The sequence below is a fragment of the Rattus rattus genome, chromosome 3, assembly GCF_011064425.1.
Source record: "Rattus rattus isolate New Zealand chromosome 3, Rrattus_CSIRO_v1, whole genome shotgun sequence".
NCBI classification, from domain to species: domain Eukaryota; kingdom Metazoa; phylum Chordata; class Mammalia; order Rodentia; family Muridae; genus Rattus; species Rattus rattus.
In genome coordinates, this window is record NC_046156.1 from 200,743,330 (window position 1) to 200,770,617 (window position 27,288).

Genomic DNA, 27,288 nt, shown 5'->3' on the forward strand with positions numbered 1-27,288 from the left:
TGTGTGTGTGTGTGTGTGTGTGTGTGTGTGGGTGTGTGTGTGTGTGTGTGTGTGTGTGTGTGTGTGTGTTGTGTGTATGTGAGAGAGTATATGAATGTGCATAGCTCTGGGGAGGATCACGGGTATGTGTGTGGGGGTGGGAGTGTGTGAGTGTGTGTGTGTTTGTGGGTGTGAGTGTACATGCGTGCAGGTGTGAGTGTGTGTGTGTGTGTGTGTGGGTGTGTGTGTGTGTGTGTGTGTGTGTGTGTGTGTGTGTGTGTGATTATTGCTTCCTGTTATATTCATATTTGGATGTGAGGTTATGTTTGTGTGCTATTCTTCTCTTTGTTTTGTTGCCAAGATGATTAGTTTCTTGCCTCTTCTAGGTATAGGTTGCCTCCTTATGTTGGGCTTTACCATTTATTATCCTTTGTAGTGCTGGATTTGTAGAAAGATATTGTGTAAATTTGGTTTTGTCATGGAATATCTTGGTTTCTCCATCTATGTTAATTGAGAGTTTTGCAGGATACAGTAGCCTGGGCTGGCATTTGTGTTCTCTTAGGGTCTGTATGACATCAGTCCAGGATCTTCTGGCCTTCATAGTTTCTGGCGAAAAGTCTGGTGTGATTCTGATAGGTCTGCCTTTATATATGTTACTTGACCTTTTTCCCTTACTGCTTTTAATATTCTTTTCTTTTATTTTGTGCGTTTGGTGTTTTGACTATTATGTGACGGGAGGTGCTTCTTTTCTGGTCCAATCTATTTGGAGTTCTGTAGGCTTCTTGTATGCCTATGGGTATCTCTTTTTTTAGGTTAGGGAAGTTTTCTTCTATGATTTTGTTGAAGATATTTACTGGTCCTTTGAGCTGGGAGTCTTCACTCTCTTCTATAGGTTTGATCTTCTCATTGGTCCTGGATTTCCTGTATGTTTTGGACCAGTAGCTTTTTCCGCTTTACATTATCTTTGACAGTTGAGTCAATGATTTCTATGGAATCTTCTGCTCCTGAGATTCTCTCTTCCATCTCTTGTATTCTGTTGGTGAAGCTTGTATCTACAGCTCCTTGTCTCTTCTTTTGGTTTCTATATCCAGGGTTATTTCCATGTGTTCTTTCTTGATTGCTTCTATTTCCATTTTTTAATTCCTTCAACTGTTTTTGATTGTGTTTCCTGGAATTCTTTCAGGGATTTTTGGAATTCCTCTCTGTAGGCTTCTACTTGTTTATTAATGTTTTCCTGTGTTTCTCTAAGGGAGTTCTTCACGTCTTTCTTGAAGTCCTCCAGCATCATGATCAAATATGATTTTGAAACTAGATCTTGCTTTTCTGGTGTGTTTGGATATTCCATGTTTGTTTTGCTGGGAGAATTGGGCTCCGATGATGTCATGTAGTCTTGGTTTCTGTTGCTTGGGTTCCTCGCGCTTGCCTCTCTTCATCAGATTATCTCTAGTGTTACTTTTGTTCTGCTATTTCTGACAGTGGCTAGACTGTCCTATAAGCCTGTGTCAGGAGTGCTGTAGACCTGTTTTACTGTTTTTCTTTCAGCCAGTTATGGGGACAGAGTGTTCTGCTTTTCCGTGCGTGTAGTTTTCCCCTCAGGTCTTCAGCTGTTCCTGTGGGCCTGTGTCTTGATGCACCAGGCAGGTCAGGTTCCTTCAAAGAGCCTCCGTGCACCAGGGTTCCAGATGGCCTCCGGTGTTTTCCTCTGGCGTCCGAGATGTGTGTGCAGAGAGCAGTCTCTTCTGGTTTCCCAGGCGTGTCTGCCTCTCTGAAGGTTTAGCTCTCCCTCCCTCCGCAGGATTTGGGTGCAGAGAACTGTTTATCCGGTCTGTTTCCTTCAGGTTCGGTGGTGTCTCAGGCCCAGGGGTCCTGCACGCTCCTGGGCCCTCCCCCACGGGCACCCAGAGGCCTTATACAGTTTCCTCTTGGGCCAGGGATGTGGGCAGGGGTGGGCAGTGTTGGTGGTCTCTTCCGCTCTGCAGCCTCAGGTGTGCCCACCTGACCAGGTGGTAAGGTCTCTCTCCCACGGGTTCTGGGAGCAGAGAGCTGCTGCAGGCCGGGATCCGAGGGTCCCAAGTTAGTGATGTTTATGAAAACAACCTGGCAGACACTCAAGCCAGATAAGAAAGGAGAGCATTGGTTCTGTAGGAGGAAGCTGTGCAGGGGAACAGATGGAGACGGTGTCTGAACAGCATCGAAAAGGTGTGTGCTAGCTTCCCATCTGTCTCCTGAGGTCGGCTTGTGGGGACCTGAAGGGTTTCCCCGTCCCTCCCAAAGGTCCTCTGTCAGCCCAACATCCCCAAGACACTCTCAGACCACATTTCCTGCTCTTCATGGATTTTGGAATGCAGAAGCAGATAGAATAAAAAAGATTGCAAGCTTTTCCCTGGGGTGAAGGGCAAGAGAAATTGGTAATTTACAGTTATCAAATATGCTGTTCTTTGACATAGAATGACTTATTGAGTCACCAAGGTGAGGTCTGTAGCAGGCATATGATTGGCTAAGGGAATAGGTAGGACTTCAGAAAGTCCCTTGGCCTTTGCGGTCTTTGCCATCATTGTCATCTTCTGAGGCTCACCTCTTGGACTCCAATGCAGATGGCAAGCATTGTAAACAAGGAAATAACAGAAATGGCTTGTCTGCGTTTCTCGGAGGTTTATAGTTGTTTTGCCCTTTCTTTCATTCATTTATCTACACTTCCAAGTACCTTAGTCCGAGCTGTCTCCTCTACTAACTTGCCAACCAAAGTCTTTGTTTCATGGTTTGCCTCCTTCTGATCCAAGCAGTTCAAGAGAAAAGATAGGTTGAGCATTCCTCAATGTTGGACTATGACATCATCCTTTTGTCTATTTTATTTATAGTATTGTTTTGTGGATTTTGGTTCCTCTCTGTAGTCCTGGCTCTCCTGGAATTTGCTTTGTAGACCATGGTAGCCTGAAACTCGGAGATCTACCTGTCTCTGCCTCCCAAGGGCTGGGATTAAAGGCATCCTCTAATTTAAAGATTACCCATTTGCTTCTTCACTTATCTGACCATCTTGGTCTAAACGAATGCCTTTATATCTTAACCCACCTTGTGCTCTGCTCTGCATCATTAACTTTTGGTCTTCTTAAGACATTCCGTTTTGGCAGCACTGGATGTAGAAGCCAGTATCTTGTGCACGTGAGAGAAGTGCCCAACTACTGTAGTATATCCCAGGCCCTGGTTTTTATTTTATTTTTAGACAGGGTCCCACTGAGTTCCCCAGGCTAGTCTCAGATTCACTATTTAGTGAGGCTGGTTTCAAACCTGTGAACTTCCTTCCACAGCCTGTGGACCAGCGGTCTACACCGCCAGGCCTGACATAAGGTAATTTTTCATCTTCAGGTTTCCCTGTGACTTTCTGCCTCTCATCTGTGACAGTTGTTATGTGGCCAACTTCTACATGTGTTCTTGGCCCACACTGCCTCCCCTGGTTCTCAGGTGCCTTTTCCACTCTCTCCTCCACAGTTTAGTCATGTTGTATGCTTGGCTTTATATGGTCTTTCATTATTTCACATGACTTGTTTTCTTCAGCATGCTGAAGTTCCTTAATAGGTTATAACTCTGTTGTATATGGATTATAATATTCTGTAATGCAAAACATCAGCACACAAATAAATGTTCGATCAATAGATAGTCCTGATTTCTATATTAGCCAGTCAGGGAACCCTTCCCCTGGTAACCAGCTCCCAGAAGGTTAGTCCAGCACCATGGCTTGCTGTAGTGATGTGTTTAATAGACTCTGGAGCCAAGAATGTGCCATAGACTGCAAGGACTCCATGCCAAGCTCTTGCCTCTTAACTTTGTGTCTTCCTCAAAAATGGCCTCTTAAGAACTGAATGATGATATTCTAAAAACTGGGAGTAAAATCTAACTGGTGATGTTCTAAAGTCCAGATTTGCTTTGTTTGAGAAGCAAAAGGAAAATAGAAGCAAACACAATCAAGAGGTGTTGGGTGTGGGGCCTGAGAGGGACAGACAGAGCTTCAGAGCACTTGTTGCTCTTGAAGAGGATTTGGAATTCTCCTCCCAACACTTACATTGAGGCACACAACCATCTGTTAACTCTCGTACTAGGGGATCAGACACTTCCTTCTGACTTTCTTGGTCACTGAATACATACATACATACATACATACATACATACATATATTCATACATTCATACATACATACATTCATACATTCATACATACATACATACATATATACATACATACATACATACTTACATGCTTGCAGTACACGTTCCTATATACAAAATCAGGTAGATCTTTTAAAAAGGCATTGGGGGACTGGAGAGATAGCTGTCTTGTTAGAGCACTGGCTACTCTTTTAGAAGTCCTGGGTTCAATGTCCAACAGCCACATGGCAGCTTACAACCATCCGTAACCAGTTCTAGGGAATCTGATGTCATCTTCTAGCCTCCAAGTTCCAGGCATGCAAGTGATAGACAGACATACATGGAGGCAAAACACTCTTACACAAAATAAAACATTCTTCAGTAAGGTATCGGCTGCCGGAGAACTTAGGTAATAGTATTGCTAAGATTTAACCAGCAGTAAGGGATGGACTGAATCAATGGGTCAGACAGATGACAATGGCACACTGAAGAGAATATATGACACCAAGAAGGGCGGCCCTTTTGAGAGGTCAGGATGGTGTGGAAAGATGTTTGGGAGATGTTGGAATGTGAGTAGAAAATGCACAGATGATGTCTGATTAAGTTCTTTGTTTTTCATGAAGCTGGTTTGATCAATGATTTATGAACGAATATGGGACATTGTGAATTAGTTATCTTTAAATTTGCCAAGTGATGTTTTTCATGGAACCTCACATTGTTTAGAATACACACACACACACACACACACACACACACACACACACACACACAGGAGATATTTTTATTTATTATAGCATTTGGAAACTTCATCCGTGTATATGATACATTCTGGTCACCCCCCTTCCTCTCCCCCTCTCATCTCTCTCTAATCCCTCCCCTCCTCCCCTACCTGCCCCTTTCCCAGATTCATGAGTTTCGGTTCTGTCGTGTGACCCATTTTGGTCAACCAGGGCCATCTGCGTGAGCAATAGCTTGGGACTATCCCCTAGAGGTTGACGGGTACCACCAGGTAGGTATACAACGGGTGGTACTGACTTCTTCCTTGAACCCATCCACAGGGAGTAGTTCAGCCATGAGGGGTAGAGTCCTCTGAGTCCCTCCTGCAATCTCGCCTGGCTGTTGATGGGGCCATTCCTGTGCAGAGCCAGCACACTCATCCACACTCGTTGAGAGTCTTTGATGGCAGTGGCTGTGTATTACACGGGAGCTGCACATTGCTGCCTTTATCCCTGTTTTCCAGCTCTTACCGTCTTCCAGATCCCTCATGGGCAGTGTTCCTGAGCCTTGGAGGCGAAGGTCTAGCTGCCTGGTTTAGGGCTGTGTGCTCGGCAGTCACCTACCTCTTCTCAGCATCTGTCATTGTATGCTACCCTTATTATCCATGTTTGTATCTTTCTAAACATTCCCTGTGTGTTTATATGCATAAGTGTTCCTAAAGTCTGCTTCTTAATATAAACCACATGGGGTGTAAGGAAAACCACCTCCCCACGGTCCACACTGTACATCTTGGGGAACACGGACAGGCATCTTTATTTCATCAGTGTCTCGGGAAGGGAGGTGGAAGAGTGATTTAAAAGAACTAGAAAATCTTCTCAGAACTTGTGTCGTGCTGAGTGGCCTCCTGTGTTACATACTTGATTAAAGTTTGCTGCCAACTCAAGGGACTCTCATGAGGGCTCTGTAAAAATTCTCTGACCCCTTCCCTTCTCAATGTGGAGGTACAGTGGCCTTGTCTCCAGCTCTGCCTCTTGAGGTCACGCTGCCCCTCTAAACAGTCCTAAAGGCCCAGCCCTTACACTAGCCCTGTACTGGTTCATCCCGTTCTATATATCGCAAGGGAGCATCTATCCATCTTCTCCACTAGACTCTGGGAAAATGGGCCAGGCCCAAGCAGCTGCCCCTTTCTGTCAAGGCAGCCGGCTACCCTTCCTCTCGCTTTCTAGAATTCCAGGGAAGGCTGACACTAGCTTGGTGTCGCCCTATATGTGATGTGGAGGACTCAGTGGAAGGCCTGACAGATCCAATTAAAACTCCTACCATGAGATAAGATACTGAAGTTCCCATTCGTCCTCTCTCAGATCTTTTTTTCTGGGCCTCCACTGCAGGAAAGGGACTCACACTTGGCTTCCAGCTCTCTCCCTTTTGTTCATTTTCTAGGGAACTGATAACCCTGGCATCTAGGTCACTAGGCTCTGTGGTATCACCAGAGCTTCCAGTGTAGTGCCTGACCACCTGTGTGTGAGTTTTTCTTTTTTTTTTCTTTTTCTTTTTTAAATAAATATTTATTTATTATATGCAAGTACACTGTAGCTGTCTTCAGACACACCAGAAGAGGGCATCAGATCCCATTACAGATGGTTGTGAGCCACCATGTGGTTGCTGGGAATTGAACTCAGGTCCTCTGGAAGAACAGTCAGTGCTCTTAACCACTGAGCCATCTCTCCAGCCCCATGAGTTTTTCTTTACACTAGAAACTTACATGTTATGGAAAGTATTTAATTCCAATCTGGGGTTTCTAGTCCACCTTTGATTATTCAGTTCCCAGATAAATGACACACAACTTTTATTATTTACAATAAGCCTTAATTAATCAACTTTAGAGCTGGGCAGATAGCTATTCTCTATGCTATTAAAATCTATTTCCTATCAATATTTCCTATCAATAACCCCAAGTTATTACTGTGTTTCATCTGGGCTGTTCTTCCTTGGTCAGCCCTCATGGTCATGCTTTCTTGACCTCAACTTACGACATCTTACTTCTTTCCCACCTTCCTCTCCGGCCCTGCCTATTTCTCTTCTGCCCAGCTATTGGCTGTAGGCTTCTTTATCCGCCAATCAGGGGATGGATGAATATAACTTGGAAATTGGAAAATAACTTGGGGACAAGGCGGTTATATAGCTTTACTTGGGTCTACGTGCAGACTCACCTGTCCCTGGGGGCAACGAGGCCTCGGCGGCCAGTGTTTAACATTACATTGTAAGCAGAAGTCAGACCTCAGTCTTACAAGTGAGAGTCTTGGGTCCTAGGGATCACATAATGGACGGACCTTCTGTGACTCCGCAGTAAGGTCTCACACATATGCCGCGTGGGTCCCAGCACTTCAGAAAGTTGATGTTTCAGTTTCTGGCCAGTCTTTCAAAGAACAGGATTCTATGTGCATCTTGCTATGCCATCTTCCTTTTTAATTTACAAAGTAGTTCTTGGTGTGTTTACTAAGCATTTTAATCTTTGCTTTTGGTGGGCGAATTACCTGTTAATATCATTTGACCAACTTCTAAAAACTTTAACTCTATAGAATGTGTGTGCACGTGCATGTTATGTATATAGAGGTCAGAGGACAGCTTTATGGAGCCTCTCATCTCCTCCTCCTTTTTTTTTTTTTTTTTTTTTTAAGTTTTATTTATTTTATATGAGTACTGCTGTCTTCAGACACACCAGAAGAGGGCATCAGATCCCATTACAGATGGTTGTGACTCACCATGTGGTTGCTGGGATTTGAACTCAGGACCTCTGGAAGAGCAGTCAGTGCTCTTAACTATTGAGCCATCTCTCCAGCCCACCTCCTCCTTCTTTATGTGGGTTCTTTATGAGCCCAGCTCATCAAGCTTGCACAGCCAGAACTTTTACTCATTGAGCCATCTCGCTGAGCATGCTTTTATTTTGTAAAATAAAGATTCAATAACCCAACCTTTCAGCACTATTTGAATGTTAGGACTCAACTCTGATTGCTCCGTCCCTCTGGGAAAAATGATTCAGAGACATACAAAATATAAAGTTCCTTAAGCCTACGAACTAGAAGAGTACACAGAAAGACAGATAGAACACACACGTCACCTGCCAGTAACACACAGGGAAATCTGGCAACTGTCCAGCTTGATGGCTCTGGGTCTTTTGAAATCCGACCCTGCTATGGTCATCTGTAGAAGCTAAGTTGGTGTGTCTTTGTCCCCATGAGGAGAGCAGAATGTAAGGACACCTTCAGTGTTCACCAAACCTCGTCCTTTCTGTCATTTCAATGACACGGGCCCTGATATTTGCATAGTGATTCAGCAGTGGGCAGGCTCCCTGCTTGGATAATTTGGTTGAGATAAGCCCGTGGTGGTGTAAGCTTTTCAAAGGTTAACAGAAGACCGATCTGAGTACTCCAGTGGACTTCTGATTGTCTAAAACCCTCATATAGAATGGGTTATAATAGTGGATTTTCAGAGAGACCCACAGGGCCAGTTAGGGACAGTTGACATTAAACACTGCAAAATTCCAAAGTGCAGACAGCTTGGCAAGTGTGAGTTCTGGTGCATTCTGTTCGGGACTCGGTTTTTTCCCCTTCAATAGTGCCTTTGTTCTTCTGCTAAAGGTCAGACTGGAGTTGTCAAGTCCTGGTGTTCCCTTCCCAGAGTTACTAAGGAACAAAGTAGATGGGTTGATTCAGTGTTTGTGTTCTCATCCTAGCACGAGGAGATTTAGCGATATATACACGAATGGTTCCATTTTCCAGCCTCTTATGAGCAGATGTGGGTTCTGAAATCACTGTGAACACTCACAGTGTGCCCCCTTGACTGCTGGCAGCAAGGTCAGCACTGTGGGCAGAGCCAGCCTGCTTCTTCCTTTAGAAGGGAGCAGAGTTGGAATGCTGGGCTGTCATCTGGACCATGGGTGTTACTCTCTGATGATGTATCTTTATAACGTGGGTGCAGCCATCCCCTGGCAGAGAGCTGTTAGGGGAAGGAGCACATATTGCCTGCTTCCCAATGCATATGGGGCATGTGCTAACTTACTGGGAAGGATGAGGCTTGGGCACAGAGCTCTGAGTCAGGGAACCCTACTCATTCTCTTCTCAGACCATGAGAACTGTCAAGAAGCCCTGCTTTGCCAGAGGCTACCAGGGGTCCACAGCTGACTCTGACTTCCACCAGTTCCTGGAAAGTCCTGGTGGACCTGTCCTCACACCCAGCGTCATCAGGGAGCTAGCAGCAGATGTGTCTTTACCCCCGGCATCCGTGTCATTGACTTCTTAAGCCTTGCTTACTTTGTTGGGGTGACAACATAAAGAGGTTTGATCTTCCATGGGCATAGTTTCCAGCTGTACTCTGTTTTGTGCCCCATTTCCAGGTTCTGAACGACATCCCGAGCACATTATAAAAGTCCTCAGCTGCCGGGTGTGGCGGGTCACTAACCCAGGGCAAAAAGGAGAGAATGGGGAACCAGGACAAGAGGCAGGTAGACATTTGATGTACTGAGCAGTAGTTAGTTAGTACCTCTTGCCAGTCTCTGCTTCTGTAGGCTTTGTTCTGATGCTGAAGGGGTGTGTGTGTGTGTGTGTGTGTGTGTGTGTGTGTGTGTGTGAGAGAGAGAGAGAGAGAGAGAGAGAGAGAGAGAGAGAGAGAGAGAGAGAGAGAGAGAGAGAGAGAGACCCTGGGGCTGCACAGTGGCATCCTGGTTCCTCTCTGAAAAAACTATTCTGAGGTTAAACAAGGTCCCTCTTATACCACTAGGTATTAATGCCACATTTGTGCCTCCAACTCCTCCCTTGAGTGGTCGTCTTTTTCCGTGATCAGCTGCTGCCTGGAAGCTAAGAAGTGCCTACCCTTTCAACCTCTCTTCAAAAACAGCCCTTTTCACTACTGTGGTCTGTGCTCTGCCCCAAGGCTCTAGCCCTAGGGTGGGATGTATTATTCTTTTCTGTAATCCACACCGTCCTATTTGCAGAGGGATCCTCCCCTGAGCTTTCCTCCTTCTAAATGTCTAGCTCAGAAGTGGGTCCCAGTCTTGTGCTGTGGGTACCCTCCCCCCAACCTATGGGAAGGAAGTTAAATTGTTTCAACTCTTTCACATAGTAGTCATCTTCCTCATGGGGGGAGGAGGTTATGGAGGGGGAAGGATGTTCCTAGTGGTTCTTATGGAAACTGTCCCATGGTCCTAACTTGTTGAGAGGTGAACAGTAGCCTGGACTAGAAACTTTCAGTCCCCACCAGGCCATCAACCAATCTTTCTTTCCTTGTGTTTTGGGTAGGAGGAGGAACTATCAAGGAATTAGACTGGTCCTCTTAGAGCTCTGTAAGGGATGATATCCATCCCCAGTACCATACCGCCAGCTCTGGGCTTAACTCTAATTCTAATGAAGAAGTCCCACTCAGTAGTGTCCCTTTTACATTGGTGGTGTCCTCTGACATTACTTGTACTTAGTGCCTGGAGTGTGACACTCCCACCCCCACCCCCGTATCCTGTCCTCTTATCAGAGAGGGCGGCACCAAGCTACCACTCTTGACTACTTGTGTAGAATTTGAACACAGGGCTTCCAGTGTATCTTGCTTGAGGAAGATGCTAAAGATACTATGGGGGCCACCACAACCTTATTTTAATTGCCCGTATGAATAGGAGGTTCACGTTTCTCCAGGTTTCCTTTGAGTTCTTCCTACGGACTCACTGCCAGGAGTTCCAAAGGTGTGTTCTCTTAGGCCGACTGTTCAATCACCACACCCTCCTTGCACTCACCTAAGAAAGCAGCAAATCCAATGACCTCAGGGAGGCTCACTTTAATAGATAGCAGAGATGGCAATCACGCAGGAATTGGGCTCCAGGAAACTGTAGTCTGGTTCATTTATTCAACAGATGCAAGAGAAAAGGGGGGAACGGGAGTGACTATCCAGTTATTGGCTCACAAGAGCAAGCTACCTGACTGCTGCTGGAAACCTAGATCAGGCAGAGGGAGTACTCCAGCTGCCTGGCAAAGTGTCCAGGCCCAAGGGCCAGGTTCGGGCAGGAAGGAGAAAGGGCAGGACCCTTTGGGTGGCTGCATCCTGGGCAACATTTGTATCTGCTTGGTTTTTTTTTTTTTTTTTTTAAGTCAGCCACACCAATGCCTGTGCCAGGCCGCTTCAGCGGAGTTTTGATGTATTCCCGGATTCCTCCCGGTTACTTTTATCAAGTTTCTTTCAGCGTGTTTTTATCAGTAAGAAAGCTATAGTTTTCAAGAATGTGCTGGAAAGAGCAACTCGTCCCCCTGTATACTCATGACCACCTTGATCCTATATGAAAATGAGTTCATAGACAAGAGTAGGAGGAAGGGAGGGAAAGAGAGGGAGGGAGGGAGGGAAAAAAGAGAGAGCACTATAAATGCTATCTCAGGTGTGTTTCATTCAACACAGCTGTGTTTAGCTGCGTCATCATTCGTAATGAACATTTGAAGGCTGAACTCCCCAGTTCTAAGGAAACCCCCAAAGGTTGTGTTCGTCACACTGTGCTCGTGCATTCATGAGAGGGAAGAGGTGTCCCGCGCAGCCCCCACCCAGCCCACTTCCCTCCCTGACTGGCTCACCCACACAGACAGGTATCTGTTTGCATATCCGGCCCGGGGTAGATTTTTCTGAGGCTAAAGTTAGTCTGGCCTTATTCCAAATTATATAAATAATTTAGGTGATTAGATATGACTAATGCCTCTACTCTATACTGCTGCTCCGTACTTCCAGCGACACGCTCCTCCCCGATAAACATCTACAGCCGGCTCATTCCCACGTGGTGGCAGCAAGCCCTGAGCAGATCCGACCGGTTGAAAATCACTTTATGTTTATTTCCTCTTTCCTTGAGTAATTTGAGCTTGTGTTCTAGAACTGCTTTGGGACATGTGTTTTCCTTTAGGAAGGTCCAGGAGGTGTCCATGGATGAGACCGATTACCTGTAGCACTCGGTCTCCTGCTGTCCTTTAGCTTCCTCTACTGAGTCCTTGCCATGAACCTGAAACTGTCAGGATGACCTAGCAGCCCTTTCCTTACTCACCCTACCCGCTGTCCTCTGGCGCCGATGCTCTTGACATGCCTCCTTTTCCCATGTGTAGAGGTATGTGTGAGAGCACGTGTGCCTGTCCATGTAGCATTCTGTGGCTTAAGAAATCTATGTCACTTGTATCTGTCGAGAAGGAGTAAGGCCTATGGCTGTGTAGCCTGTGAATTAGCTCTTGCCGCTTATCCATAGCCAGTATGGGGAAGTTTGGCAGGGGAGGAGTTCATTGTGAAACCCAAGCTGGCCCCAGAACGCCCCCGCAGCATGATTTGTTATTGTACAGAGCTGGCTGCACTGTCGTTCAAGCCATATTTCCTGAAACCTAAGAAGCCCAAGGAGAGGAGAGGTCTCTTATAACAGGCTCCTGTTCCCTCAAGCCTTCGTGTGACTGTCACATGGTCTCAGCCTCCCTCTGTGTGGTCACCAAATACCTCACTGAAGGTGAAAACTGTGGCTGACACTGGGACTTACCTGAGGCTAGTCAGAGAAGCCTGGAGGTGATAGCAAACCCCAGCGTGGATACCCTCCTGTTCCAGCCATTCTCCAAGATAGGACTTCTTCTCTGAAACTCTTTGGGTCATTTGTCTCTGCAACTGAGCTAGAAACCTTAATGTCATGCACAGAGGTAATCCCCAGAGTGTGAGCACAGCCCAGCCCAGTGTTTATCTCCACCTGTTTGTTTGTTTCTTTCTTTTTTTGGAGGGGGGAGGGGATGTATCTGTCTGGGTTTTTTTTTTTCCTGATCTGTCATTTTTCTCTTTTAAATTTGTTTATTTACACACACACACACACACACACACACACACACACACACACACACACACCGTACACACACCAGCACATGCATACACCGCACACACACACACACAGAGAATCAAAGTAGCGGTCCAAGGACACCTTGTAGGAGTTTATCTTTTACCATGTGGTTCTAGAATGGAACTCACCTTGTTAACCTTGGCAGCAAGGGCTTCTTCTATCAACTGAGCCATCTGGCTGGTCCTGACTTCTCTTTCTAACTAGTCACAGTATCCAGTTGTAGAGATATCCTTTTGAACTTCTTATGACATAGATGTTTACTTTCTGGTCCCTTCTTGCCCCTCTCTCAGAAGAGAGCTGCTGCTTTTTCCCCACGGGGACAGCGTAGAGAAGGCCTTTTATGCAGATGGGCCTCCGTTTCCTCTATCCGTAAGATTACTCAAGAATGAATTTTCTTTCTGGTGACCGTTTAATGCAGGGCAATGATGACATTGTAGACAAGGGAAACGATACCTCACTGTCTGGAAAGTCTCCACACGGTGTAGACTCTTGGTGAGAGTCCATGGCGGTTAGCCACTAAGGTGTCAGGTCCCAGTTGTACAGTGCTAACGAGGCTTGTTTTGCCAAATTCCAGGCTGGGCTTGCCTTTCTCTGCTTTCATGACCTCTTGACCCCAACGAGCTGATGTTAGGATCACAACGCTGGTAGGTGGTTAAAAAACAAACAACAACCACGACCACCAACAAAATCTGGAAAGAAAGAGCAGCCTATTGACTTATAGAAATATTAGATGATTTCTAAGGTATGAGGCTGTAGCCCTCAGGGGTCTTGCCGCCCAGCCCAGATCAGAGCCCATACTCCCCATGCCAAGACATGGAGACACCAGGGCAGAGGCACGTGACAGAGAAGACACTCTCCAGATGACTTTGGTCCTAGAAAGGTAGTCTGGCTGGCAGGGCTGTCATTAATTATTAATGTCTATATAAAATCAAGAAGTAGAAACAGTTGCCCAGCAGTGAATGCTGCCCCCTGGTGAGTTGCCTGGGGTTGAGCTGCTTGAAGAGGCCTCGTGAGGGAAGGGTAAGGAGAACATGAGTAGCTGGAGAGCAGGGCCTGGCAGGCTTCCCTCTAGCTCAGGTAGATCGGGAACATTTTCCTTCTTATTTTGTATCCTATGTACAGAGTGGGTGGCTACCTTAATTAAAGGCTGTGATGGCTTATTTTCCATATCCACACATTTTATTAAATTTAAAAGGTCCAAAGGAAGGGCGCACAGGGAAAATTACGTCTTCCTGCCTAGCTCTCCCCGTGAGTGAGCACACCTACCAGTGCCTTTCACTAGGGATAATATCTGCATAGATATCTGTAACTATGTTGATAGATACTCAGTGATGACCTCATACTGACGTAGTGACGTAGTTGGCTCTCCAGTTCTATGTGTCCTGTGCCTGCAAATCCAAACCTCGGCTCAAAAGTATTCTGGGGAAAAGATCCTCTGAACACAGATAGACTATTCTCCTAGTTTCCTAAACCGTGAAATATAAATATTTCTACCATTTATACTTATATCGGGTATTTAAAGTATCCTAGGGGTGATTTAAAAAATGGGGGAGGAGGCACCAGGTACAGCCTTTCCATATTTACATATGCAAATATTTATATGCAAATGTTTATGTGCAGCTGTTTATATGTAAATGTTTATATGCAAATATATGCAAATGTGTGTATGCAAATGTGTATATGCAAATGTTTCATAGAATTGAGTCCATCATCTAGAATTGATCCTTCATGGATACCAAGGGACAGTTGTGTACACATTCACATTATATAATAAAGTTACCATATAAGTATGGTTATATTAACACACTACTGTAAATAAAACCATACAGTTAGGGTTCTATATGCATACATAATACATCATACATATATAGTAATGTACAGTTAGTATTTCATTGTGTAATGTAGTAGTGTAGACAGCCTGTTATTCTGCTTTTAAGGAGAGGGGCATTCAGAACCTGGCACCCAACAGAAGCAGTGTCATCTAAGGCAACCGAGAGCAGGAGGCGTGTCACTGCTGCTCTGACAGTGCAACGGTTTCCTTCTGCAACCTGAGAGCCACGCCTGGCCCTGCTGGGGGATGCCAGGGGCAAAGGCTGAGCTGACCCACTCCTCAGAGCATCCTGCAGAGGCTCACTGTGTGCACACGGCATGGATTCGTGCCGGGCCCCTTACAAGTGATTTCCTTTGACTCCTATTCCCTGCTACATAAAAAGTGTATCATCTACGTGGGTTCATCTCCTTGCAATGTTTTTTATTATATACCTGGAATTTTACTTAGGCCAAAGGTTTGGCCAGCCCATTTGTTAGGAAACCCTTGAATTCTACCACCTTAACTCCAACATCCCCTGTGTCCATTCAAATAATGAAAACATTACAAATGTTCTGCCGTTATTTTCTCATCACCCCCTTGCCTTGGTTTTTCTGTTACAAGTTAGAAAGGTTCAGAGGGTTTCGCCACATAGTATACAGCCCCTGTCACTGGCCTTCAAAGTTGCTTGTTTTTAAAAGTCTTTGTGATCAGTCCCTCAGACAGTTGGTTTTCAAAGCTGCTCCATATTGCCATAGACTCTCTCCCATTATTTAGCCAGATTACATGCCCAGTTGGGAATTACAGAGTGAAAGAGAAATCTGTCTCTGGCTTGTGATGCCAGTGGCCGCATTCTGCTCCTTGCCACATCCCTGGAGACCATCTCAAGCATCTATCTTCCATTTAAAACACCCCTGTTTTATTTTTAGTGCATTGTGCTTAGAGCCGTTGCCATAGGAATTGATCTATCAAGTGTCACGGTGGTCAGCCGAGCAATAGGGAACTCCTGTTCTCTGTCTCCAGAACACACTGTAGAGAGCACCATCTGCCACCTGCATTGTGCATCCTTTCTCCTCAGCCGTCCCACCTGGTGCTAGAGAGGCATTGGCTCCATCCTCAATGCTTCTGCTCACAGATTGCGGCCGGCAGGAGTGTGGGTGTGCAGCCCTCTTCAGTCTGGCCTTTATGAACCATGAACTTATACCTGTGAACAAATGTAGAAAAAGAAAAAAAAAACCATCATAGTTGGATGCTGTCTGTTCTTCATACATCTCCACTGAAGGGAAATTAAAAAGTGGCTGACCCCTTGGAAAGAGTGTGTGTATCAGAAAAGAGGGGGGAGGAGAGGGGGCGGCATTTGCAAGAACATATGTTGGATTCTTTTCATTTTCCTCTTCGTGACAATGATTGATGGCATCTAGTGAGTCCCCGTTTGTCACTTCCTTAGTACAGCTGGTAGTGGGGGTGGGGAAAATCAATAAAGACTGGGAAAGAACTTGGGATGAGGCTACGGGAGGAGGGGGGCTGTGGCTATGGCATTAAAGAATCATTACTCACACTTAAATATTGGTTGTCCCTTTGTCCCTTAGACTGTTGAAGAATCTATTCATGGCTCTTCTTTTAATCTTCACCTCTAAGAGAGGTGTCTTAGTTTAAGGGGAGGGAGAGAAGAGAGGAAACGCTGGCTATAGCTTCTGCCTGTTAACTTTCTTCCGCTGCCTGGCTTTTTCTGTCCTTTTTCCCTTTTTGCCATTCTGTTGAGAGAGACTCAAGGGTAGGGAGGAACTTGGTCAAATTAGCTGACAGTCTTTGGGAGCATGTTGCGTGCTGCTTTCCTTTTCCTGCAAGGAATGTTGGAAAGTGCAAGAAGGGAGATCATGTTGGTTAGATGGTACACACGGCACACGGGAAAACCTGCTTCATCGCCTAAGGTCGCTATTTACACTGTATTTTTACACAGTTGACATGCCGGGGAGTCGCTGGGGTACTTTTGCTTCTCTCTTCATTTCTCTTCCTCTGCACCCTGCTCTGGTTATCTTACAGTATGGGAGGAGGTTTGCACTGCAAATGTACCCGACACTCCAGTCTCACTTGTAGCAAGTTTTAGAGAAGCCATGGGATGCAACTCATACTTTGGAGTGCTCATACCCTGAAGCTCAGTGGGTAGCACGTTTTCCTGTAGGGTGTCCTATGTCCCAGCAGTCTCCACCAAACAGACTTTAGCTGGTAGATGCTGAGGGGACTATGGTTGGGCTACCCCATGGAGGGCAGTGTGGTATGTCTGTTGGAACATTTAAGCCAAGCTCAGCTTCCTACTGTGTATTTCTGGGGAACAGTTCTCTTAAGCACCCGTTGCATGCTGGGCACTTTGGGACAGGATGATTCCGTGTATGATATCTCTCTTTATTTTCATGACAGCTCTGCGGCATTAGCTGTATTAGACCTAAATTTCTCAAAGGGGGCACTGTGACCAGGGAAGATTGTTGTGACCCAAAGAGAGCATGACTAAAGTGCAGAAGCCATGTCTGAACTCAGGTTCTCGTGCCCCTAAAGCCCAGAGCGCATTTATACTCCGCAGATGTTTCTGGAACCGTGGTTTTCAACCTTCCTAATGCTATGACCCTTCAATACAGTACCTCATGTTCTGTTGACCCCCACCCCCAACCATAAAGATATCTTCATTCCTACTTCATAACTGTAATTCTGCTACTGTTATGAATCATAATGTAGACATCTGATATGCAGGGTATCTGATGTGCAACCCCTGTGAAAGGGTCATCCAACCTACAGGTTGAGAACTGCTGTTCTAGAAGCATCAGCTGATCATAGATAGTGTGTTCGACTCAGTGCTGTATCGAAGGGCAGAAACTCCTTGCTTTAGGAGAGTGGAGTTTAGATCTGAATCATTTAGACGGGGCTTTACTGTGAGTTCCTGCTCAATCAGTAGTTAGTCCTAGGGAGTGAGCCTTAAGCCCCGCTCACCACACTAATCTTAAATGGTTTGTCAGAGCTGAGGGGACTGTGGCAGAGATGTGTCCCGCAGAGGTGACAGTCCGAATTAAATCATAGCCCCACTGTTTACTGGCTGTCTCGGCCTCTCTCTGCTTCATGAGCTGGTATAAGAACACGTCCCTGGAAGTGCCAACTGCAGGCTAAGCGTTAGCCAACACGCTAAGTAACTGTGGATGGCAGTTGTTTGCAATTGTCAGTACTCTGTTGTGAGCGGCTCATTCTAGAGGAAACCTGGCTGTCACAAACCTAGGCAAATATTTACGATTTACTTTATTCATTATCAGCGAAGACTATAATTTGTAGACGGCGACAGAATGTGAAGTGGATTCGCAGGGATGGGCAGGCTGTGGCAGAGGAGTAGTTTGGCATAGACATCTGCTGGCCTGATTGCTGCCTGGAGTCTGTACGGCCGGGGTTGGCGGCTGGGCAGAGGAAGGTCCTAGGATGTGAGAAGTTGTAATACCTGCTACTTAGTGGGGGCGTTTCCATGTGCTGGGTGCTAGAGCTCTGTTTCAATAAACTCTCATCCACCCTCCTGTTATCCTGTCACAAAGGAGGGAATTGGGGCTTGGCTTAGCCAAGGGAGAGACACAACTCATAGAGTTGAGCATCGGTCTAGCCTGAACATCTTACTCTGGAGCAGAGGGTCTTACTCTTCTTAACACTGCGACCTCATTTTGTGGTGACCACCAACCATAAAGTTATTTTCATTGCTACTTCATAACTGTAATTTCGCTACAGTTATAAATTATAATATAAATATCTGATACTCAGGGTATCTGATATGTGATCCCTACAAAAGGGTCATTTGACTACCCCAAGGGGTCGCCACCCACAGGTTAAGAACCTCTATTCAAGGTTTGTGCTGTGCACTTCTCAGGACAAACAAGGTCCACACGGAGTAGCCCTCTTGGTGATGAGGTCCAACAAATCGTCCAAAACCCTTAGTAAAAATGTGAAATACTCCAAAAATCTAAAACGTTCTGGCATAATGCCACGTGGGAAATCCCCACTCGTCCTCATGTTAAAATCCACACACCCCAAAACTGCATAAAATTACCCTCAAGCTATACGGCAAAGCGTAGGTGGAGCTTATGTGGCATTTTGTGCTTAAGCAGGGCTAAAGGTTCAAGACCATGCTGCCTGGGCGCTGGGTGTCTTCTCTTATTGCCACATGCTCTCTAAGTTCCCCGTCTTATTAGACACCAGACAGACTAGATATAGGCCCACTTTCAAGGCCTCATTTTAATTTATCTCATTAAATGCTCCCTCTCCAAATATAGTCAGACTCTGAGATGCTAGAGGTTATGGCTTTGATGCACGATTCCAAAGAGGCGTGCTTGGAGACCCTCCCGAACTCTGTTCTCTGAACAAGCAAAATGCATCGACTCAGGGGCCTAGAGCACAGCTCGGCTTGAAGCGTACCCACCGCTCTCACAGGGCACCCAGCTCAGTTCCCAGCACCCACCTGGCAGCTCACACCAGTCCATCTCTCCAGTTCCAGGGCATCCATGAACAATTCCAGGGATTGATAGACTAATCTCTCCAGGGCATCCTAACTTTTTCTTTCACTATGGATTGGTTACGTTTTTCTCTAAATCTTCAAGTTCTATTTAGTTTTGGATTAACAATTTCTTCTTTCACTTCTTTTTTCTTTTTCTTTTTTTCCTTTTGTGTTTACTATAAATGAACTCCCAGGCCCTGCTTTCAGTATTCAACCGTCTCCTCAACCGAACGTCCATGGTGGTAACACAGAAAAGCTACTTTATACAAAATACCACATATGGTCAATCAACCAAGTGCTTGCTCATTTGCTAGCGAAGACCTTTTATTCAATATGCGACATCATTCTTAATCCACCTGAGACTTTTTCCAACCCGTCTTTATACCTATATTTCTTCCAGTGGTGCCTATTAGTGTCTAACTGAACCAGTGTTCCATGGAAATGTGCAAAATGTTTGCCAATCTCAACAAATTCTTCGAAGTCATCTTCCTAAAGTCCAGTCTGTTCCTCACAGATATTAGAGTCATGTATTCTTTCTTTCTCCCATTTATTTAGGTATTTTACATCCAGTCACTGCCCCCCATCTCCCCTCACACAATCCTCTCCCCAGTCCCCCTCTCCTTCTCCTCTGAGATGGTGGGCTTCCCTGGGGATGCCCCATCGTGACACATTAAAGACTCCGCCAGGTTAGGCTCATCCTCTCCCACTGAGGCCAGACAAGGCAGACCAGTTAGGGGATGGATTCCACAGACAGGCAACAGCTTTAGGGACAGTCCCCACTCCAGTTGTTGGAGGACCTACATGAAGAATGAACTGTGTATCTGCTACATCTGGGCCGGGGCTTTAGTCCAGCCTGTGTATGCTCTTTGGTTGGTGGCTCAGGCTCTGAGAGCCCCCCAAGGGTCCAGGTCTTTCTTTTATATATATATATATAATCTATATATATATATATCTTACAGGTATGTATATATACATATATACTTTTATATATATATAGGCTTACAGGTATGTCTCACCACAGCATCCCTACTGATTCTGTTCATGGCGTTTGTGTACCTCTGGTTTAAAGAAAATACCTAGATTCATATCACTGTCTTACAATGAGCCAAGCGAGATTTTGAGAGCGTAGGAAGGCGACCCATGGCTGCCCCATAGCTTGGCGGTTTCCCACACCCACATTCCTCTGAACTGCTAATGTAGTTTCACATTGGCCATCAGCTCATGAAAAAGTTATCCCTTGGTTCTTAATTTTGTATCTTTGTTTTTTTTTTAACTTCCTGTGGTGACAAAAGGTAAAAGAGTGGCCAATTACTTTACATATAAAAGCAGAAAAGGAAGCTCTTTATGTTCTTTCTAAAGCAGAGTGGTCTATGACTTGCTGCTGCTGCTTCTAAACAAGGGGAAGAGAAATAGACTTGAGACACTTGAAAGTTCATGGGAAAAGGTACCCCATGAACAGGGGGTGGTTTTTGCAGGAAAAAAAAAAAAAAACTCATTTTCTGATCTGGGCCAGCAGTTCTACCTTGGGAACATTTATTCCGTCCACTACTGCATGAGAAAAATCGAGATTTATAGCTCGTGATTTCCTGAGTCAAAAGCCTAGGAAATGTCTCAGCTGCTTCCACCTCTGGTCAAGGCCCAGCACAGTGCAGAAGAATGAACTCTTTGCCCCGGGGTTTTTGTACCGCACTTTTTGTTTTATTTCTTCGTCTTTGCCTTTGTCTCTTGTGAGACAAAAGGATAGTGTTTTGTTTCGTTTTTATATTTTGTCTTGAGCCCAGAACTGGAAAACCTTTTCTTCTTGTCTCTTCCCTCTATCCTGACTTGCCCCCATTCCATCCTTCTTGAGCTTCCTCTGCTCACACCTACGATGTACAACGGCTGTGTATGAATGAGCACGGTGAGCTCCAGCAGCAAGGCTGACTCCAAAGCCTCTAGCAGCATATGGTGTTCCTAAATAGCTTTCCCTGTTTGGTGCTGGTGGTTCGGGCTTTAGGGGGTTTTGTTGTTGTTGTTGTTGTTGTTGTCGTCGTCGTTGTTGTTGTTTTGTTTTTAAGACAGGGTCTGACCATGTAGTCCTGGCTGCCCTGAAGCTCACTATGTAGACCAGGATGGCCTCACATTTGCAGAGATCTGCCTGCCTCTGCCTCCAAGAGCTGCGAGTAAAGGCGTGTGCCACCTCGCCCAGGTTCAACCTGTGCTTGGAAATGAGATGTTTGCCCGTTGGCGCTTCGGGCCAGTAAAAGTAATTAGTGGAAAGACCAGGAAAGCACAGGAAGGTCAGAAACAGCAGAAGGGAGGCGAGCCAGTTCCAGTTTCAGTCCTGTGGGTTTCTGAGCCAAATTTGATACCATTTCTTGATAGCACGGGGAGTCCTGGGAAACTGGTTACTCGCCAGCATCGGTACTACCCATACATAAACCACTATCCAGGAGGTACCAAGACTATTCAGTAAATCTTTTTAACATATGATGCTGAGATAATGTATATACACATCTAAGAGAATCAAGACAGCCTCTCCCGTCACCGTATCTGAGTGCTTTAGGAAGCAGGCATAGATAGGCCCTAAAAGACACACATAGAGCTGCTGCATGCATTGTTTACTTGCCTTGTTGCTGTGAGAAAAACATTCTGAGGAAGGGTTTATTGGGGCTTAAAGTTCCAGGGGATGCAGTGTGTCAAGGAGGGACAGTACGGTGGAGGAGCAGGAAGCAGGGGCTGCTCGTAAGGGTCCACTCCTTACTTCCTTTTTTGTCAGTCTGAGACCACAGCCCATGGAACAGTATTGCCTTAGCAGGGGGTAGGGGTGGGGATTGGGAAGGGTTGGGGTGGGAAAGGGGGTGGTTTCCTACCTCAGTTAACCTGCTCTAGATAACTCCTTGTGAACATATTCAGAGATTTGTTTCTTTGGCGATTCACAATCCTGCCAACCGCCCATCAGTATCAGCCATCAGACCGTATGACCTAGCAGTTCTACTCCTGGTACATCCGGTAACGTTTTATATGAGGACTAACTCAATAATGGGCCCCAAACCTGAGATGTGAACCAGTGGTCCACAAACTGAAGAGCAGATAGATAAAACGTGATAGGTCTGACAGTGGAGTTACTCAGGGAAGAAGGTTGGGTCCAGGAAAAGTTCAGGGAGGAAATGAGGGGACACTGTGATCAGAATACCTCACGCACACATATAAAACTCTCAAGGAGTTAATTAACTCAAACGTTGTATTTTTAAAAACCTCCGTGGGGGCTGGAGAGATGGCTCAGTGGTTAAGAGCACTGGCTGCTGGGGTTGGGGATTTAGCTCAGTGGTAGAGCGCTGCCTGGGAAGCGCAAGGCCCTGGGTTGTCCCCAGCTACAAAAAAAAGAACAAAAAAAAAAAAAAAAAAAAAAGCACTGGCTGCTCTTCCAGAGGTCCTGAGTTCAATTCCCCAGCAACCACATGGTGGCTCACAACCACCTGTAGTGGGATCCGACGACGCCCTCTTCTGGTGTGTCTGAAGACAGTGACAGTGTATTCATATCTCATATATATATAAAATAAATAAATCTTTAAAAAACAAAACCAAACAAAACCTCCGTGGAAGGTTTGTGTGAGGCAGGCCCAGAGTGGGTAGCCATCATTTCCTCCAGCCTGTGTATCATATGCTCTGACTGGGGTACAGACCCTGAGCAGGGCCTGCTCACAGCCGTCTCCTAGCCTTTGGGTTGAACAATACAGTGTCTGTACATGGAGTTCCCATCTATACACTTTAATGGGATAGATCACAGGAATATTTACCCCAAGGGGACACTCATTCTTTTCAAGTGTGCACATCTCTGTTTCCACTTCATTATGAAGTGTTTTCACACTTTTATATCTTTATCAGTTTTCCCAACCTTATTCTGTGAGCAAGGCCTGCCCCAGAACAATGGGCTTAATGTGTATGGACCATATATTGACTGGTCATTGGTAGCAGTTTCCAAGCTGCGTCTCCCCAGAAGAACTGTGAGAGGCAGTGTAGGTCTGCGGCAGTCCCTGTCAGGCACTCTTTTCAGACCGTCTCTCAACTTCACGTAGCCTCCTCTCTCTTGTCCCACTTGCTCCCTCAAGAGGTAGCTTGGACTATCTCCATGTCTGTTACAAAGGGTGACAGATAGAGACTGAGTCAGTAGATTCTCTCCAAGCACCTACCCCCTCCAACACCGATGTAGCTTATATACTGGGGGGGGGGGGCGGCGGAGGGGGAAGCACGCCGTCCAAACCGTGACATGCATGACTTCTGCTGTGGAAGAAGCTAAGGATGACTTGTTACCGCATGTTAACAAGCGGTGGGCCTGGACTTCAGGGTGCATTCTCCTGTTGGTGAGATAGGAGATGTCTGAAGTTGGGAATACACTAGCAGAAGCCCTTGGCCACTTTATCGATTCTTTCACTATCCAATTGCATGTCCTTGGGGTTTAAAGAGCTCCAGGAAAGCTACCCACCCTCTCACCCACCCATCCATCCATCCACCCATCCATCCATTCACCCACCCCACCCATCCATCCACCCATCCACCCACCCATCCACCCACCCATCCATCCATCCCATCCATCCTCCATCCCATCCATCCATCCATCCACCCATCCATCCATTCACCCACCCATCCATCCACCCATCCATCCACCCATCCATCCATCATCCATCCACCCACCCACCCACCCATCCATCCATCTATCCATCCATCATCCATCCATCCATCCACCCACCCATCCATCCACTTCTTTGTCTGTCTGTCTGTCTGTCTGTCTGTCTCTACCTGTTGTTTTGGAAAAGAGTTTGATGTATCTCAGGCTTATCGCGAATTCTCTATGTAGTCAAGGATGACCTTGAACTCCTGGTATTCATTCCTACCTCTACCTTCCAAACGCTGAGATTACAGGCACGAGTCACCCTACCCCATTTGTTCAGTTCTACAGAGGAAACCTAGGACTTCATTCGTGCCAGGCAGACACTCTATCAACTGAGCAACATCCCTAGCTTACTTACCGCGGCCAGATTTTGAAAGGCTATAGCTAACCCACGCTTTTTATATCTTAAGTATGTTAAGGCCAACTGCGTGCGTGTAATAACAGACAAAGCAAATGAAATTGGTGCAATTATCTTCCTTCTGAAAGCAAGCTCAGTTCTAAGATATTATACTTAGGGTTGGTTTTATTTTAGAATACTGCCCTTGCTCCCAGTTGTCAACATATCTCCCTGTATTCCACCTACTAGTTGTCAATATATTGTACCCCATGCACCCCAATTACCAAGTTGTTACAAAGCACTTATATATTGCTATATGAAACCCAGTACTTTCAGGGTAATTATTTGAAAACATAATTGGTTGAAAACAGATTGTATTTCGCTGTGAACTAGGTTGATGTTCTAATTAGTTTATCTAAGTTAGAAACTTGGGGCTGTAGTTTGATGCAGAATGGACTCAGAGGTCCATGCATGAAAGACTCAGTCCCTGGGATGCATCCATTGAGGAGCTCGCTACGCCTGTATTAGGAGAAGCCTTGGTGTGTATGGAGGGCTGGCATTGTGGGACACCAGCCCCTTGATCTCTTTGTTGTGTTTCCTATCCATGAACTGAACAACTTGTTTCACCGTATACCTTCTGGTACTGCTATCTGGTACTCTTACAAGACATCTACCCCCATGGGTTGATCCATCTTAGACTGAAATCTCCGAAATGGATCCAGAATATACCTTTTCTGTCTGTCTGTCTGTCTGTCTGTCTGTCTGTTTACTCTACCCCTTTCTATTTTAGAGGCAGAATCATGCTTGCTTTGTGCCCAGGCTGGCCTCGAACTCTCTATCCTTCTGTCTCAGCCTCCAAAAGAGCTGGGGTTACAGACTTTCACCACGGGATCCAGCCTTTTCTCTCTATAAGCTACTTACCTGAGGTGTTTTGTTATAGTTAGGGAAAGCTAACTTCACTGACATGCTTGGTCTTGTACAGTGGCTTTTAACATAGCCCGATTTTTTATTAAACTTGGCACTCTCTTCCTTTCTTTTCATTCCTTTTTTCTTTCCAAGCCTTGGTTCAGGTTTAGGAAGCAAGGTTCATGTACAACAGATATCTCCCACTCGCGCTGTGTCTGATATGTAGTCCATCATTTCCCTGTTCTTCCAGTTCACAGCCCCCTGTGATATCAGAACAGAGAAAGTCTTTGCCGTTTGTTTAGCAGAGACAAGGCCGGCCAGATGTCTGAGGCTGCAGAGCCTGTCCGTGCCGCTCTCTGCCTCTTCATATTGCACTTCCCTTTGACCCTTTGCCAAAGCTCTCCCCTAGCCCTGTCAGACTTTCCTTAAACTGTTTCCTGTCCCCCCACCCCTTTCCCAGTTCCCTCCATCTCACCCAGTCCCTCAGCAGTGTCTCTGAGGCATCTATTATACAGATTAATTGGTTGTAATTACTGCTGTCAACATGTCACGCCTCTTCTGTGAGGCTGCCAGGAGCTCCCTGCTTCCTATGGCAACAGATGTTATCACTGCCCCTCCCCACCCCCCCTGTTAGGTCCTCCAGAACCCAGCTTGAGAATATATATATACACACATATCTCCCCAAGGGCCCAGAGGCTTCTCCTGAGCTTTCCCCATGAGTCAGCCATGCTCCTTTTATGCTTACAGTTTGCCCAGCATCCGGGTGTATACTTTCTCCCTGTCTGCTCACGTGAGGCCAAGTCTGGTTCTTTATGCCACACTAAAGTTTTCCCTGATCTCCAGGGATAACCACATGTTGTCCTTTATCTATCCCCACTTTTTCTTACTGTGTCCTACCAGGTAGTAGTACACAGATTCTCTCTTTACATGGTCCCCTTGGTTTTCCTTTTGATATTGCATTGTATTCTCAATATGTATGCACACACACACACACACACACACACACACACACACATGTGTATATGTGTGCATATTTTAAGTGTTCCACGGATCAGCCCAATGAATTTTAATTTTTGCTCTTCAAACAAGGGTTCTTATTTATATTTTTCTCACATATTCCATTTTTATGTGACTAATAACCATCCACTAACTCCTCCCTACTTATCAGGAGTTTACTGTGCTTTCCAAAGTTGTTGAGAGCCACAGGCAAAACAGAAGTGCCCAGCACAGTGCTTCACTGTCCCCACAGGTTAAGGGAACCTGAGGCTCCCGTGTCCAGAGCCTCCAGAAAGCTGCTGTGGAGGTATGCACGCTCAGTGGCGTGGTGACAGGACTGGGACTTCCTCTGAGGACGCCCAGTCTTGCAGGTGCTGCCCCAGGAAGGACAGAAGGAGCATTCACTTCATACTTCGGATTTTCGGCTCACAGTGTGGGCGTGAGCTTGCCTGGCCTTTCTGTCACTGTGAGTCCTCAGGCCAGAAATGACCTTTGCGCTCTGGTTTCTGAAGTACTGGCCCAACGCCCTGAGATTTAATCTGATCTTTAAAAAAAAAAAATGTTTTTAGAACCCAGTGGGTACTCTATGCTCCAAAATGGGGGTATGTTTGACGTATTCCAGGGTGTTGCTTGGGGACTCTAAGCTGCTTGCTGAATTTCCCATGGTCCCGAGTTTCCTGGTAGCGAGTCTGCACGAGTCAGCTGCCCCGAGTGTAGTACTTTAGAGCGCCCCCCTCTAAGGCACAGCCTCTATGAGAATTGCCCAGTTTGTAAGCCTCAAGTCATTTTTCTTTAATGTCAGCAGGACTGATTCCGCCCTTACAAAATGGTCCCCCCGCCCCGCCCCCCACTCTGATGGGAACTGGCAAAGGTTCACACGAAGGTGACGTTGACAAGCTCTGGCACACTAGGGAGTTCTGTGCCTCTAAACTAAACCCTCTTGTTGACCTTCTGTCCTGAATCCTTGTTCTGCCCAGAAATCCTGTACTCGGAGAGTTCTTGGAGGACTGTATTCTTCCACAGCGTCTCCAGCACGCAGCAAAGCACGGTGTGTGTCTCCCTTTATAAAGTGTCACCTGCCTGGAATCACTCAAACTTGAATGTTTCCTGATCTTTGCAGATGGATGGAAGTCTGCTTGGTTGAAGAATTGCCACCAACCACTGAGCTGGAAGAAGGGCTCCGGAATGGGGTCTACCTCGCGAAGTTAGCCAAATTCTTTGCTCCGAAGGTGGTGTCAGAGAAGAAGATCTATGACGTGGAGCAGACGCGCTATAAGGTAGCCAACCGGGGGCTAAGCGCTTTTGGCTTCCAGCTGAATGCAAACTCGATATGTCCTTTCCTTCTTCCTCTTTCTCCCTATACT

The 27,288-nt window shown here is 46.0% G+C and overlaps 1 protein-coding gene across 1 annotated transcript in view; it reads left to right on the forward strand.

Annotated features, from left to right (window-relative positions):
- Positions 1 to 27,288, forward strand: part of Iqgap2 (IQ motif containing GTPase activating protein 2) — a 274,420-nt gene that overhangs the window by 105,485 nt on the left and 141,647 nt on the right. The window contains exon 3 of the mRNA XM_032897047.1: positions 27,045 to 27,201. Within this exon, the coding sequence (XP_032752938.1) occupies positions 27,045 to 27,201 (157 nt within the window). The remainder of the gene's footprint in view (positions 1 to 27,044; positions 27,202 to 27,288) is intronic.